The sequence below is a fragment of the Saimiri boliviensis genome, chromosome 7 (genome assembly GCF_048565385.1).
Source record: "Saimiri boliviensis isolate mSaiBol1 chromosome 7, mSaiBol1.pri, whole genome shotgun sequence".
Taxonomy (NCBI): Eukaryota; Metazoa; Chordata; class Mammalia; order Primates; family Cebidae; genus Saimiri; species Saimiri boliviensis.
In genome coordinates, this window is record NC_133455.1 from 114,639,294 (window position 1) to 114,656,243 (window position 16,950).

General features: G+C 38.1%; 1 protein-coding gene across 2 annotated transcripts in view; it reads right to left on the reverse strand.

Moving 5' to 3' along the window:
- The window catches only part of PTPRO (protein tyrosine phosphatase receptor type O), a 270,735-nt gene that overhangs the window by 51,481 nt on the left and 202,304 nt on the right, over window positions 1–16,950 (reverse strand). For both annotated transcript variants that reach the window (XM_003934569.3, XM_003934568.3), the window contains exons 13-15: window positions 6,058–6,197; window positions 3,592–3,724; window positions 1,118–1,238 (exon numbers count right to left, since the gene is read on the reverse strand). In XM_003934569.3, the coding sequence (XP_003934618.1) occupies window positions 1,118–1,238; window positions 3,592–3,724; window positions 6,058–6,197 (394 nt within the window). The remainder of the gene's footprint in view (window positions 1–1,117; window positions 1,239–3,591; window positions 3,725–6,057; window positions 6,198–16,950) is intronic.

Here is a 16,950-nt window from a genome sequence, read left to right on the forward strand (position 1 = left end):
AAAAAAAAGAAAGGAAAAAGAAAAAAAGATCTGACTTTAAGCAGTGAGTGTAATTTCAGAGCTCTCCACTGAAGTCACAGTACAATCTCATCTCTTCTTATCCTTTTAAGATTTATTCAAATGCCAACCTTCAAGAAGCTAATTTCACATTCTGAATTAGTCTTTATTCTCTACTTTCATGGGATCTTGTTTTTAATCTTCTTACCCTGCATGTTAGCTTATGCCTTTAAATGGATCTATTCATCTATCCAGGTAAGTGGGTAAGTTCCTAGTGGACAGCTTGGATGTCTGATTTTTCTTTGGATATGCCATGTCAGGCACTGATTAGATCACTTTTGGATGGATGAATTTATTTATGAATATGTGAGAGATAGAATTCTGAGACAGCAGAAACATGTTAACTTATAATTCAGCAGGTTAATATTAGGCAAATATAAATTTTAACCAAGTTTCCCAAACCAAGTAGTATTCAAATAAGCAACAGTTTTTAAGGGAATTGATAGATTGTTCTGATAATACAGGGGCCACAGAAAGCACTTGAGAATGTGCTCTCATGAGCAGTGCATTGGTGGTCAAAGGAACAGAGAAGAACTTTTCTAACTGCAAGAAAAATCAAGCTGGCTGCAACTCTGAGTAATAAGAATAAAATTAATAGAGACTACTAATGGACCTAATCATAAACTGTACAAATATTTTCCAATAAAACAGCTTAAAATTATGGAGAGGGTCCCCCCACATTCTTTCTTGTCATCTTTATTTTTATTAACTTTTTTCATTAATTATACTGAACAGAAATAGATATTTCTTTTACTCCAAACATGTTTGAAAGTACCCAAATGTAATAGATGGCCACATATGGGCTACTTCAAATGCCACGATTTGATAGCAAGAGGTCTGACTTTGTGTAAACAAGCAATCCTTTGCTTTCTCATGTCAATGGTAATATTTTCCAACATGATGTTTAAAAGTCTATTTAGAAAACACACAAAATAGAAACAGACACTGAAACTAAAATCAAATTTACATCTATACAGCTGAGGTCTGCAAAAATAATACATATATGGCAGATAAAAATATTTAAAGATTGCGGATAAAAGATGAATAAAACTTAACTTACCTAGCCATCTGTAGATGCTTTTTCCTAAGAATAATGAGGGTAACAAGCAGCAGTCCAATTAGAAGTGTGCTAAGGATGGCCAGCACGGAAATCACTACCACATTGGGATTCATCTCTGTAACTAAAGAGATAAGTTGTGCATTTTCATCATAGGTTCTGTTATAGGAAACCAAACAGAACCATTCATTGTTTCTCATCTAGTCTTAAGAGCAGGCGAACTTATGATGATACCAATAATAATAACAATCATGCTCCCCAAGCCAACAGTGACCTCTTCCTGGTTAACTGAAACTTCGCAAACTAGACTCATGAATGGCATTCAGGTGTCTGGAAGAATTGGGTCCATTTCAAAGGCCTACAACATTCATGATATTTTTATAAAGGGAAACTGAGAATGAAGAATACCTGTGCCACAGTTTAAATTCATTTGAAAGCTAAAAATATAGAAGTAATTATCATGCATTATCGCTATTTAACATTTTTGCAAGCTTAGAGGCTGGCAACTTATTTTATGCCCATGATTTTGAAGTCAGAAAGCACATCTATACTTTGCTTACAACTAATAATGTATATGAAAAAGACATTAGCAAACTACCATCTGCTGAGGCACTTAACACATTACTAGAAGCAGGCATTCTGACGATCTGTGGCCATATGTTTAGAGGTTTTCCATCTGCACAACTCAGGAGATTACACCTATTAATAGATTGTAGAGCCCTGAAGAACAGGAGTCGCGTCCTTTTTATGTATTCTATATAAAGTCGTGTCTCCTATGGCACTTAGACATTGTCTACTCCTTTGCACTATGTGGAAGAAGAGGATATCAAAGGCAGGAACGTACTTTGAATGTTTGCATAAAACTCTTTAAAATGGGCCTGAGGACTCATATCATCTTTTGCATTGATCACAAAATCGCAGAATGAGCAAGCACATCTGATCCCTAAGGTTTTGGGTATTTATCATTTCCCATGTGGGCCAGCTTGGCTCCAGTTTATGGGTAGAGTGCTTAAACAGAAAGAACAATAGACTCATGGTCAGAAGAGTTGTTCACTTGAGTATTAACTGCTGTTTGGAGAAGTCATTTCATCTGCCCTATGGGCCTCATTTTCCTCATTTGTAAATAAGTTTAATAATGTTGTACTGTGTTGTCACGGAGCTGACAAGGAATGATGGACATTAAGGTACAGTTGACCCTCAAACAAAATAAGTTTTAACTGTGCAGGTTCACATATATGTGGATTATTTTCCCCGTCTGCCACCCTTGAGACAGCAAGACCAAACCCTCTTCTTCCTCACTTGACTCGATGTGAAGACCACGAGGGAGATCTTTTGGAAGATCTGCTCCCACTTATGAATAGTAAATATATTTTCTCTTCCTTATGATTTGCTTAATGATATTTTATGTTCTGTGGCTGACTTTATTATAAGAATACAATATACAATATGTGTAACATACAAAAATGTGTTAATCAACCGTCTACATTATTGGAAAAACTTCTGGTCAACAGTAGTCTATGGGTAGTTAAGTTCTGGAGGAGTCAAAAATTATATCTGGATTTTGAACTATGTAGGAGTCAGCACTTCTAACCCTCTCGTTATTCGTGGTCAACTGTATACTTTAAAAAGTGAACAAGGATGTAGGAATGAGAGACAATTAAAATATTTAGCAGGTATATTTTTTGTCCTCCCTTCTGAAAAAAAGAAAAACTAAAAACAGAAACCGAAGAGAAAAATAAAAAGAAAACAGTCCTGAATATAGCAGCTACATATATGACTAATATTATGGAAATGAAACTAAACCAATAAAGAAATGATGAGCTATGAGTGGCTTTGTTACAGGAAGCTTCATAGAGGGCCTCAGGTTGCAGAATCCGACTCTAACAAACCAGGAGTAACACATGTGATACAACTCAGAGAAAGAATAAAGAAATAAACAGCATCATTCCAGAGCTTTCATTAATCTCTAATTTTTCAACTTACACTTTTGGCTGGATTGGAAACTTTCTTGCTTTGACCCAGTAATCAATTATGTCATTCTCTGATCGGTGACAGATGAAGGCTAAGGCTAAATAGATGAAATTGGATTGACAAGGGTACTGTGCCTATTCCTAAAGAAGATGAGATAAATTCCCAAGTAGCATTTAGAGAGAATATACTAAGCATTTTACCTCTAAGCTTCAAAACAACTCAGGAAGTCACATATTATTATTCCAATTTTACGGACGAAAGAAAAGCTCAGAGACACCCAATGTCTTTCTCAACTCCATAGCTAGTAAGTGCGCTTTGGGATTGAAATTAAGGACTCTGACCTCGGAGCTTGAGATTTCTTCGTGGAATATTGGTACCATAAAAAAATACATATGCATATATATATGGTTTTTTTTTTTTTTTTTTCAAAAAGAAAAAGTGAGAAAACTATGGGAAAATATAGGAAGAACTTCCAAAGACCAGATTCCACTAGTGTGTATAATTACCCATTGTTGAGACGGCTATGAACGTAGGGACACTGGGGCTGTCATGGCTAAAGCTGGTGACACTACAGTTGTAGGCAGTGGCAGGAAGAAGGCTGGAGATTGTCACGACATGAGAAGAAACAGCAACTGGTTCCTGAGATTTCAGAAAATAAGACACATTTAGGTTATCTTCACCTATCTTTTTAAAAATTATTTTTCATGGTTGAGGCGGTAACAGATTGACAGAGTAAAAAATGTACAAGATGACAAAGGATAGCATTGAGAAATGTTTTTTTCTTTCCCCCTTCCCCATCTGACCAGTTCCCTTCCATGGAAGGAGCCATTGTTGTCAGGCATTATTTTTCTTCCCATATACATTTTATGGATGTATAAACATGTATGACATAGTTAAAAAACAGAAGTGATGGCTTAGCTTACACATTGTTCTGCTTATTTTTTACCTTAGCTGTCAATGTATTTTGGTGGTTTTTCCATATCAGTACAGATTAAGCTATTTTATTCTTTTTAAGGGCTGCATAAAAATCCATTGAAAGGACATACAGTACTTTCTTTAGTGAGCCTCCACTGATGAATGTGTAAATTGATCTCTGATTTTTTGCTATTGCAAACAATGCTACAATAAATATCATTTCACAAATTTGGGAAGACACACACACACACATATACATATATACACACAATGTATGCATGTAATATGTATGTGTGAACATACACACATACGCATATATTCATGTGTTCTTTGCTAGTGTTACATTCTTTGAAGTGCTGAGTCAAAAATGTGTACATTTAAAATTTTGAAAGCTATTGAAAAACAGTTCTCTACAGACATTTTTCAAGTTCCTCACCTATGGCATGAATCCACAATCCCTGCTTTCCTACATTCTTTCCAACACCATGCATTCTCAAACTGAGCTTTTCCAATATTATTAGTGAAAATTGTATATTGTGTTTTTATGTTGCATTTTTTAACCATAAGTGAGGTTGCTCAATTTTTCGTCTGTTCAAGAGACTTTTGCATTTATTTTTCTATGAAATATTTGTTTTGGGTTGCTTGTCTTTACTTTTTTGACTTGCAGCAATGCTTTATATATTAAGGACACTACCCCTTTGACTATATTCTCAGCTTTTATATAGCATCCACTAAAGATATGGCAAATTTCTGCACTCAGAAACATTTAGTATTGACCTATTCTTGAGTCAAAAACGTTGCTAACTTGATGGCTCCATGGCCAGACTAGTGACAAGTACTACTGTACAGTATCAAAAGAGGAGCTAGCATCTTTTCAAAACAAGATTTTGAAACACCCTTGCCTAAAGAGATGAGAGCCATCAGCATTTTCTTCCACTTCCATCTCTTTCACTATTCTGTAAAAGAGTTATTCTAAGGAAAGACTTTTGCTAATAGGACTCAGTTGTAAGTAGCTAACTAACCATTGTATTTTTTTAAAGGAAGGCATCACTGTAGTTATAGAGAAGAAAATCCATTATTGGCAGAGCAGTTATTTTCCAAATGGATTCTTAGAATAGAGAAACTTCAGCTGTTCAGTACAAATCAACAAGAGATACATTTGTAGAAGGGAATATCAAAAGGAGAAAGGAATCAAAGCAAATTATCTTAGCATTCATTATGAAAAGATTTGCACTCCCAGCAATCCTTTTTTCCTCTCAATCTCATGAACTTCATTATTTTTAAAAATCAGTTACTTTTGTTCATATATTAGTCTACACACTGTCTTATGTAAAATCCCTAACAAATCTGTCCTTTTTCTTCCACCTCTGGCTGTGAAATATTTTTTCCTTGTGGCGTTGCCACCCCTAAAACTGCAGGTTCATCTCTTTCCTTCCATTCATTCTGACTTGGTGAACAGCTCTTTCTATCAGATCTGACATTTGTAATTCTAAAGCTTTAGCAACAGCCTTCTCTCAGCCTTCATTTTGAACAAAACTGTTCCCCTTACAAACTAGATATGCACGTTTCTGTTAAATTCTCTTGGTAGTATGGACCTCTCTCGTGGAACTTACATTTTACTTTACTTTTTTCTATACATATGCAATGTCCATACCACATAAAAATATTCTAAAGGCAAATACTGATTCTATTATATGTGTACTATACAGTGCCTTTTATATAATTGGCAATTGGTTCATGTTTGTTAAATTACATTTTATATAATACAGTCTTCATTCCCTTCATTAATTCAATGGGCTACTTCCTTTATTCATTTGTCTGACCTGGAGTGGCTATGAATTAGGGACAAATGATACAGACAAAGATAAAAGTTCTCATAATATCTTTTGGGCTTGGTCTAAGCATCCTGTTAATTGCTATCACTGAAACACAAAAGAGCAAATAAACAGTTTCCATTTTATATAGTTCAAAGAAATAGAAGATTCTTCTTTTTTTTTCCCAGATCATTAGCCTTAATTAAAATTAACTGAGAAAAGGTAAATCAAAAAGTACAGTACCTGAAGTTTGGTTTTCTGACTGGCGCCAACTTGTTGACAGAAAACTTCAAAGAAATCAGCTACTCCCTCTTCCACCCACAGCAAAGTCACTGAAGTCTGGGTTTTGTTCACGGCGAAGAGTGATTTGGGTGGAGCTGGTTCTGAGTAAAAAAAAAAAGTCTTAAAAAATACTTAATTTACTAAGTGTATTCTTTTTTCTTTCACTAATAAGCAGGTGAAACTTCCCCCAAATTCAAATATAGAAAGGTAAGAGCCATAAAAAGTTTATATTGCTCTTGAAATATGTCCTTTCATACAAATAGCTATCTAACTGGGAAGGCAGAATATTTTGTCTTTCCCCCCTTCCATTTTTTTACTTCTCTTTTTGAAACACTTTTGTTTTCGACTTCAGTTTCATCATAGACATAATATATTAATAGTCTCTGTATCATTTATGCTGGAGTTAGCACTGCCTCGATAATACAGAACTTTCTGGATGAGAAACAAAAAATCTGTACTTAAGAAAGGTGGAGAAAAGTGAAATTGGTGTGCTTCTTTCTAATGATGAGACGCAGTTTGGTATTTAGCCAACAACCTGTTTTCCTTTCTCTGGAAACTATCTGAAACAATTCAGACAGAGAAATGGCTACTTGAAAATTTAGTCAAAATTTAAAAAGATAAAGCTAAACAGATTATATATATATATATTTATATATTTATATATATATATATTATATATATAAATATATATATTAAATATACATATATTTATATATATAAATATATATATTAAATATATATATATATATATATATTTGTATTTGAGGCTGGATCTCACTCTGTCACCCAGGCTGAAGTGCAGTAGTGGAAACACAGCTCACTGGAACCTCATTTCCCTGGCTCAACTGATCCTCCTGCCTCAACTTCCCAAGTAACTGGGACTGCCTGGCTTATTTTTGTATGTTTTGTAGAGACAGAGTTTTTCAATGTTGCTCAGGGTGGTCTCACACTCCCGGGCTCCAGCAATCAGCCTGCTTTGGCCTCTCGAAGTACTGGGATTATAGGTGTGAGTCATCGTGCCTAGCTGATAATGTAATTTTTTAAGAAAAGCATTCCTAGAAAAGGATTGGATGATTAGTAAAATGTTAGAGATAAATTTTTTATCTTAGAGCTCTTATCTAATGTCTAATTATTAAAAATAAATACATAATATTTATTATTAAGTAAATAAATCCATTCATCAAGGAAGCTTCGCTGTCTGTCCTCTTCATACTTATTTCCAGTAATTGAGTCACTGGCATTGTTCTCTGGAGACCAAAAAACCCTGCCTTTTTCTCAGTTCTAATAGTCATCCACTGTCTCATTCTCCATTCCTTAATGTCTCCTGGTCTTCTGCTGTGACCCTGTCTTTTGGATGTTGTCTTTCCCTCTAGGTCCCCCAGTATGCTGAGTGCTATGCCTGAACTCAAGGTCTTATGCTGGGGTTGCTGTTACCTGCTCTCAGACCCCTGACATTGCCTGTTTGGACATACTGTATCTTGCTGCTAGGTTCACATAACAGCATCCTTCACCCACCAGTATGTGCCTGTCAGACAACTACCCACTGTTGTCGATTTCTTCCGGCTCGTTACTTCGGTTTTTCATTTTCTGCCCCACTCTGCTAAGTCTGTTCTTTAGCTTCTGTCCTTTAGCAGGAAAAAGCTTGAAAAAGCCCTGTCAGCCATTTCACTGCTCTGACGGGTACATATCTTTGTGTGGGAAGATTTGGACCTTGTTTCTAGAATATCATCATTATGGTCCTATCCCGGACCAAGAAGTATGTCAAAATCATGCTTGACATGATTTATCACAGATAGCCTAAACTTACATCCAACTAAGAAGAAGCATCTTTCTTTCCTTCAGCAACTTGACAAGGTTAGGCAGAAGAGTTAAACGGGGAAAGAGATGAGTTTGTCTCAGGCAAGCAAAATTCACAATAGATGGCAGAACCCTTTTTTCACTTGTAATGAATTGTCCAGTCCTCCAGACATTGTATTGTCCCACTTCTGCTCTGATGAAGACTGCTAATGAAATACAGAGGTCAATTTCCACTTCTCACATCCTTCATAACTGCCACCGCTAATAGGGTTATGTCCTTCAGGGATTCTGACTCATGTGGAACTTGAATCTATGGAACCAAGTGTGAAGTTGTTTGGGGGCATAGATGAATCACTTGTTAGGCTAAGCCTGGGCTTTTCTTTTTTAAAAATGCACACTCCAGAATTGTTCCTCAGATATAATTCTGAGGCTCTTCTTTTATTTCTCAGTCTCAGAGAGCAATCTTTTAAAAACTCTTGTTACCTTTTCCTTTAATCTATTTTTTTTTTTTTTGAGATGGGGTCTCACTCTGTTGCCAGGCTGGAATGCAGTGTCCAGACCTCAGCTGACTGCAACCTCCACCTCCCAGGTTCCAGCAATTCACCTGTCTCAGCCTCCCGAGTAGCTAGGACTACAGGTATGCACCACCACACCCAGCTGATTTTTTTGTATTTTTAGTAGAGATGGGTTTCACCATATTGGCCAGGATGGTCTCAATCTCCTGACCTCATGATCCACCTGCCTTGGCCTCCTAAAGTGTTGAGATTACAGGCGTGACCCACTGCCCCCAGCCTCCTTTAATCTATTTTTAAATTATATTGCATGTCCAGACTTTTGTCATCACATTCATTGATCATCACAAAACTTCTGAACCTCTTTTTCCCTGGTTCAGAAGTTCTTTCATTTTGTCAATGATGATTTAAAATCATTTAAAATAAAATGCTATTTTACTCATATTAAATCCTATCTATGCATTGTCTGTGGTATCACATCCAAACATGCCATGTCTTTGAGATCCGGCTTAGGCTCCTTGTGGTGGCTCATACCTGTAATCTCAGCACTTTGGGAGGTCGAGGCAGGTCAGGAGTTTAAGACCAGCCTGGCCAATATGGTGAAACTCTGTTTCTCCTAAAAATACAAAAATTAGCTGGGCGTGATGGCGGGTGCCTATAGTCCCAGCTACTTGGGAGGCTGAGGCAGGAGACTTGCTTGAACACCAGAGGTGGAGGTTGCAGTGAACGGAGATCACGCCAGTGCACTCTAGCCTGAGGGACAGAATCAGACTCTGTCTCAAAAAAAAATTCCTGTTTAAATTGGCTGCATGCTATCCATCCCGCTTTACCATGATTCCTAACATACAGATGTGCTTCCTCCTGGGACAGCCAGTCTTCTCACTGACCTTCAGCGCGGCAGTGGGCAGTGCTATATTTCACCCCAAGTTTACCTTCAATCAGTATGTTTTTTATTCTGCTCATTTCAAGGTCAAGAAAAAGTCTTATATCCTCCCTGAAGTCTCATTTGACCACTCTTTCTCTTGATGATTTATCCCTTCTCTGACATTCTACTGCCTTTAATTATTTCCTACATAATCTATAAGTGAACACCTGATTCTAGTAGATCCTATTAGATTCTTTAAGAACAGGGGTCGTGTGTTATAAATGACTTCGTCTTCAATTTTAAGTAGCCACCTGTAGGTACTCAATACATCTTATTTATTGGCTGACTTAAAACCTGAGTCAAGATTAATCAACCAGAGGAGGAGGATTCAAGCACCAGGCAGGACCAGACATGCTGGGGTTGTATCAAATTTCAAGGGCAGAGTCACGACCTATCACAAATTATTGCAAGAGCTCCCAGTGGTCCAAGGAATACGACATGGATACTACAGTAAGGGCTTCCTTTGTTCTGGCTGAGGATGTGGCTCTAGGTGATAAGATCCTCAGGAAAACCTCCTAAAGGTCTGGGACATCTAACAGCCGCATACATTTTTTGTGGGGTGGAATATGAGGGCAATAGATTGTTTCAAGGCCCCTGCGTCTATTATTACTCTTCTCTTTTCTGAAAGACGTTTGCATATCAGCTCTGTAGGTCAATGAATAACATGCACATATCACCTGCTTGAGGACTGTTCAGGATCTTTGTAATGGGTGTACTTCCCTAAATTAATCAGGCAGAAATTTAACTCTGGTATCCCAAAGGAGACAAAGAAAGTTACTACCATTTATTGTTATTATCCTTATGAACTTATTACCATTACAAGATTTCACAAGTGAAGGTATAATTGAATTGGGAGTTCTTATAATTAGATTTTCCTATTCAAGACAACAACTGTCCCAGGAAATGTTTTAAAATGTAAGAATTGGGTTGTGAATTGTCCAACACAGCCACTAACCACATGTAGCTGTTGTGTATTTGAAATGTGGCTAGTCCAAATTGAGAGGTGCTGCAAACATAAAATACAGACAGAATTTCAAAGACCGAGTATGAGAAAAGAATAAAATACGTCATTAATAATTCTTTATATTGATTATGTTTTGGAATCATATGACCTTGGATATATTTGATTACATAAAGTATGTTGAATTCAACTTCACCTGTTTCTTTTTACTAATGTTTAATGTGGCTTCTAGAAAACGGAAAATTATACATGTGGCTCTTATTATGTTTCAGACAAATAAGTTAGGGCATTTGTTCTTATTGCCTGGAGTAGAAGTCTGGAAATTCTTGGCAAAAACTGGCTGGAGGGGTCTCACATCTCATGAGAAGTCAAGGTCAGCTCATTGCCACAGCCTAGGATGGTTTAGATCAAGCTCGTCCAACCCATGGCTGGTAGGCTGCATGCCGCCCAGAATGGCTTTGAGTACAGCCCAACGCAAATGCATAAACTTTCTCAAGACATTGTAAGATTTTTTTGTGATTTTTAAAAATCGGTGTTAGTATATTTTATGTGTGGCCTAAGACAATTCTTCTTATTAGAGGGTGTCACACGGAAGTCAAAAGCCAAAAGGTTGGACACCCTTGGTTTACATGACTCGTGTTCACCATTCTCATGGGCACTAGATTAAAATGGATAGTGACTAAATATTATTTAGGCAATTGCATATGATAGGGAATACAATGACATTGAAAATATTTTGGTTGCTTCCTATCTTTGTTATGGGATGAATTATATCCCCTCTCCCGAAATTCAAATTCATATGCTGAAGACCTAACCTTTAGTACCTTAGGATGTGACTGTATCTTTTTTCTTTTTTCTGAAACGGAGTCTCTGTCACCCAGGCTGGAGTTCAGTGGCATGATCTTGGCTCACTGCAACCTCCACCTCCCGGGTTCAAGTGATCCTCCCACCTCAGCCTCCTGAGAAGCTGGGACTACATGAGCCTGCCATCATGCCTAGCTAATTTTTGTATTTTTAGTAGAGACAGGGTTTCACCATGTTGGCCAGGCTGGTCTTGAACTCCTGACCTCAAGTGATCCACCTGCCTCTGCCTCCCAAAGTGCTGGGATTATAAGCATGAGCCACCACATCTGTCCTGATTAAGGCTTTTGAAGAGGTGATAATTTAAATGAAGCTGTTAGCAAGCATTCTAATTTAATCAGACTGGTGTCCTTACAAGAAGATGAAATACAGACAGTAAAGAGATGTATGTGCACAGAGAAAAGACCAAGTGAGGACATAGAAAGTGTTCATCTGCAAGCCACAGGAGAAATCTCCTCTGTTCACACCTGGACCTTGAACTTCCAGTCTCCATAACTGTGAGAAAACAAATTTCTGTTGTTTGAGCCACCCAGTCTGTGGTATTTTACTATGACAGCCCTAGCAAATTAATCCAGTCTCCCACTATTCAAAATGCCAAATATGCCTCTTTCTGCAGATGAGGGATGAGAAAAAACCCTATAAAATATCAAATACAGTCTATCTCCTAAAGCAGAAGGATAGGAAAAACCCAATAATGTAAATAGAGTAAATAAAATTTAGGACAATATATACACAAACACTTTGTATAATGTAAAGTCATGTAGATATTAGTTACGGAACATCTTCTGGCTATTGCTTTTTATGTCTCTAAATGACATTTTCAATCTTAACGTTTTCAATATTCTCATGCTCCAAAACGTCAAATTTCCTTTTCATAGTCCATGACATTTGCTGTGAGTACCTATGTATATGGGTAAAGGGGATAGACATCCTATTTTCAGAAAACAAAGTTTAGATACAGTGTCGTTTGCTTTTAAATACCCTCTAAAAGCTTTCTAACATTGCTGGTGTTCCACTTACTAGCTGGCCCTCCCTATTGTCTTTTTTTCTCTCTCATATAATGCCTCTCCAGGTGTGAGCTGGGAATCAAATCTAATTTTATAAGAAAATAAAGTACTATGCATAGAATATGGGCAGATTGGAAGGCTGCAAGGCCATCTCTACCGTTTAATTTAGATTGGATTATGAGAGGCTCAGGCTGTTGCCTAGGATCTCTGGGGAGTGCAAGTGACCTTCCTGAAGTAGGAGCTAGTGTCTGATTCTTATTCTATGCTGTGGCAGCAAATCTCTGCCTTTTCTTGGGAATTCCAAAGGGAATAGTCTGATGTAATATTTAGCCTAGGAACAGAATGTAATGTGTGTATTGTCTAAAACCCATCTTTCACTGATAGCTATTACATTGTTTCTTCTTATAATGTGACTCATTAATTTGCTGCCTAGAGAATGATGTTTATAAGGCCAAGATTATATCCATAAGGACCAGCTTGGTGAGTCATGCTACAAATGTGCGACATTGGTAATGAGAAATATTAAGTAGAAAAGCATTGTTAAAATGATCGTCATCCATGATCCACATCACAAAATTTATTTTCAATCTATAGCCTCATTGATAGCAATCTTCTAGCATGCTCTTCATATGCAAAGCACAATTGTTAACATCTATATTGTAATAAGTCTTTTAAATTTATTTTTATTTTCCTCAACTCAAGCAACTCTTTACAAGTAGTATAAGTCATATAGCATATTTGACTTGGCCAAAGGAAGCATCTGTGTTGTAAATAGTGCAGAAATTATGCTCAAGTTGGTGAAATAACATCTGTAAAACAAAGCACTATCTGAAAGGAAAACAAAAGGTAGAGAAATTATTCAGGGTGAGTTAAGATTGATATGCAATGAAATTAAGGAGAGGAATATTTATATTAAACAGCAGAAGCCTTTGTTAGACCTGAAATTTATTAAACCTTTTCTTGTTGATTTAGGGAAATTCTCTTCCTAAATACATTTAACAAGTAATCTGAACCTTTTGAAACAATACCAGGAAATTTTTAAAAAATCAGGCAAATATTTAGCATCTGAGAACACATAAAATTATAAGGAGGCCCTTTTCATATATATATAAATAAAATTTTCTCAAGAATTAGAAATGTCTGTCATTTTCATTATATTTTAATGACTTTTTTTTTTTTTTTTTGAGAAGGAGTCTTGCTCTGTCACTCAGACTGGAGTGCAGTGGCATAGTCTCAGCTCACTGAAACCTCTGCCTCCTGGGTGCAAAAAATTCTCCTGCCTCAGCCTCCTGAGTAGTTGAGATTGCAGTTGCCCATCACCACCCCCAGATAATGTTTGTAGTTTTAGTAGACACAGGGTTTCACCATGTTGGCCAGGCTGGTCTGGAACTCCTGACCTCAAGTGATCTGCCTGCCTCGGCCTCCCAAAGTGCTGGGATTACAGGCAGTGAGCCACGGTGTCCAGCATTAACTATATTCTTTATGGCTTAGAGATAGCAAGTATAATATCCTCTTCTGTGAATCACTAGGTGGGTTGATAGCTTTAGTACCTTAAGTAACTTCTAAAGATCAATAGGGTTTTTCAGAGAAAGTTCCCGTTTAACATTGCTTAGTTTCTTTTTTTAATTTTTAAAAATTTACATATGTTTATGGGATACTAGTGTAATTTTGTTGCATGCATAGATTGCATAGTGGTGAAGTCAGGGCTTTCAGGGTCTTCATTACCCACATAACATACGTTGAACTTACTAAATAATTTCTCATCATCCACCCACTTCCCACTCCCCTACTCTTCTGATTCCTTAGTTTCAAAACAAATATCTGAATTCCTCCTTTTCAGTGGTTCCAGGATTAGGCACTCTTTTTTTTTTTTTTTGAGACAGACTTGCGCTCTTGTTCCCCAGGCTGCAGTGCAATGGTGCAATCTCTGCTCACTGCAACCTCTGCCTCCAGGGTTCAAGCAATTCTCCTGCCTCAGCCTCCCAAGTAGCTAGGATTACAGGCATGCATCACCACGCCTGGCTAATTTTGTATTTTTAGTAGAGATGGGGTTTCTTCATGTTGGTCAGGCTGGTCTCTAACTTCCAACCTCAGGTGATCCACCTGCCTCGGCCTCCAAAAGTGCTGGGATTACAGGCATGAGCCACTGCGCCCGGCCGAATATGTGCTTTTGCTTAGCATTTTTATTTTGTTAGAAGTTATATATTGCAACATTTTTACAAAAAGATTACTACATTCATTGTGTCATTAATCTTGTTGGCTTTATTCTGAATGCAGGTATGAAACTAAATTCTAAAAGTTGAAGGAGCATAAAAGATCATCTAGCCCAGTCTCATTTTATAGATAGGAAGCCGGAATTCAGAGGGTTTGAGTCACTTTGCCATGGTAACACAATTTGTCTATGAGGGCAAGAACTGGAATCCACATTTCTGGACCCCTAATTAAGGGTCCTTCCTATTAGACCTGGTTTCCTCCCTTAAAAGTATGAGTGTTTCCCATTCATTTGCATGTAAATGGGGATGACAAGGCCTCCTGAAAAGTTCCTTTGCTCAGAAGACTGGCATTTCCAGAGTGGGCACTTGCTTGTGTATTTAGGTTGGCACCAGACTTCACAGTCATTGCCCTACGCGTCTATCCTTCAGATTCTTCCAAAACATTAGTGAGAATCATGTACCTGCAAAATATGCAGTACTTTATGAGGGGCAGGAGAAATGCCTTTAAAGAAGTGCTGGAGGGGTTTGGCATGGCTCTGGGCAGTTGACACATCGCGGTGAGACTCAGAAGCCTGCAGTGAGGAGTGGCATATTGAAGAGAGAAACTGGTAGTGTCAGGCCCAGGTGCAGAGACATTGGACAGTGGTATGGCTGTCTCTGAGAACCTAAACCAGAAAACAATGCTTGCGTGGGGCTGCTGGTTGTGGAGGTATATATCAGAAAAATAGCAAAGCAGCTATTGTCCTCTGCAAACCTAAAGGACATGCATGTGTTTATCTTACAAGAAGTCAATCAGAAGAAACCATCCACAAGCTGCTATCATGACCTTCACTCTGCTCACTATCCCATTATGCCCATACACTCTGTCATTGTTGTCTTGAAGAAGATTCCAGATCCTTCCACTGGCTCTCTGGGTCCCATTTCCTCTGCTCCAATCAAGGACATCACTCCAAATTTCACCTCGAACTGTCCTGCATCAAGTTTTCTCTGTTTTGTTGAGTCATTTTGCTTAGCCTACAGACAAGCTGTTTTCACTCACTTAAAGAAAACAAAATAAAACCCAAAAACTAGTAAGTAAATAAAAACTCTTGGATTCTTTTATCCTTTAGCTCCCGTGCATTTTCTCTCCTTCCCTTTGTAATAAAATCCTCAAAGGTTTTGTTATTTTAGTTATTTATGGTTACCTCCTTTCATTCTCTTTGAACACCTTTTAATTGGATTTTTTTTCCCATCATCATGCCACCCAAATGCCTCTTCTCAAAATCAGCGATGACTTCTGGGCTGCTAAGATCGCTGGTCAATTCTCGTTTCTCATCTTACGTGGTTTGTTTGCAGGTTTGACCTGGGAATAGCCACTCACTGAGGCTTTGTCTTCCCTTGGCTCCTGGGGCAGGACACTTCTCTGTGCTCTTTCTTGCTTCCCTGGCCAATACCCCTCAGTCTCTTTTGCTGGGTTTTCCTTACCATCTCCACGTCTTAAAGTTGGAGTGACCCAGGGCTTAGGCCCTAGATAGCATGATTTCTTCTCTATTGAGTCTTTGTTAACTTATCACATCTGTCTCCTGCCTGTACTCAAATTTATATTTTCAGTCCTGAAGTCTTCACTAAATCCAAACTCTTTTATCTAATGGCCTGCTCAGTATTTGTTCTTTAATGTTTCATAGGAACCTTCAAAATGTTGACTCTTCCAGACCTGAACTTCTGACATTGCCCCTAAACCATCCGCTCCCGTAATCTCCAAGTTGATCAATAAAACCTCTGTCTTTCCAATTGCTCAGGCCTCAAATCTTGTGTGTCTCCAGGCTTCTTTCACTCATTCATAGACAGCATCTAAATCCATCAGGAGATTCTCTGAGCAGCACCTTCAAAATACATTTTGAATCTGACCACTTTTCATCGCTTCTGTGGCTCCCAGTCTGACCTAAACAAGTGTTAATTTCTTCTCTGGACAGACTCAGTGTTCTCTAAAGTTTAAGGCGACAATGTAATTTATCAAAAGTGTCCAGGCTGTGCGCAGTGGCTCAGGCCTGTAATCCCAGCACTTTGGAAGGTCAAGGTGGGAGGATCATGAGGTCAAGAGATGGAGACCATCCAGGCCAACATGATGAAAGCCTGTCTCTACTAAAAATACAAAAAATAGCTGGGTGTGGTGGCTCATGCCTGTAGTCCCAGCTACTCGGGAGGCTGAGGCAGAAGAATCACTTGAATCTGTGAAGTGGAACTTACAATAAGCCAAGATCCCACCACTGCACTCCAGCCTGGAGACAGAGCGAGATTCTGTCTCAGAAAAAAAAAAAAAGTGTCTACTCAGGAACACTTTTGCATGAGAAAAGGCTTGCCCCAGTCCTAAAGATTACTGCCTTTTAACTGATCCATAAGAGGTGTAAAGTGGTGTTGTCTAAGGCAACAGGGATGTAAGGTCATGTTACCTAATTAATTCCCTCCTGCCCTATCCTTGCCCTGAACAGTCTATTATCACCACACCGACCCAGTGAAACCTGTTAGTGTTAGGCAATGCCTCTGCTTAAAGCACGCAATGGAGAATCATCTCATCCAGAGGAAAGCGTCTTTTCCACGA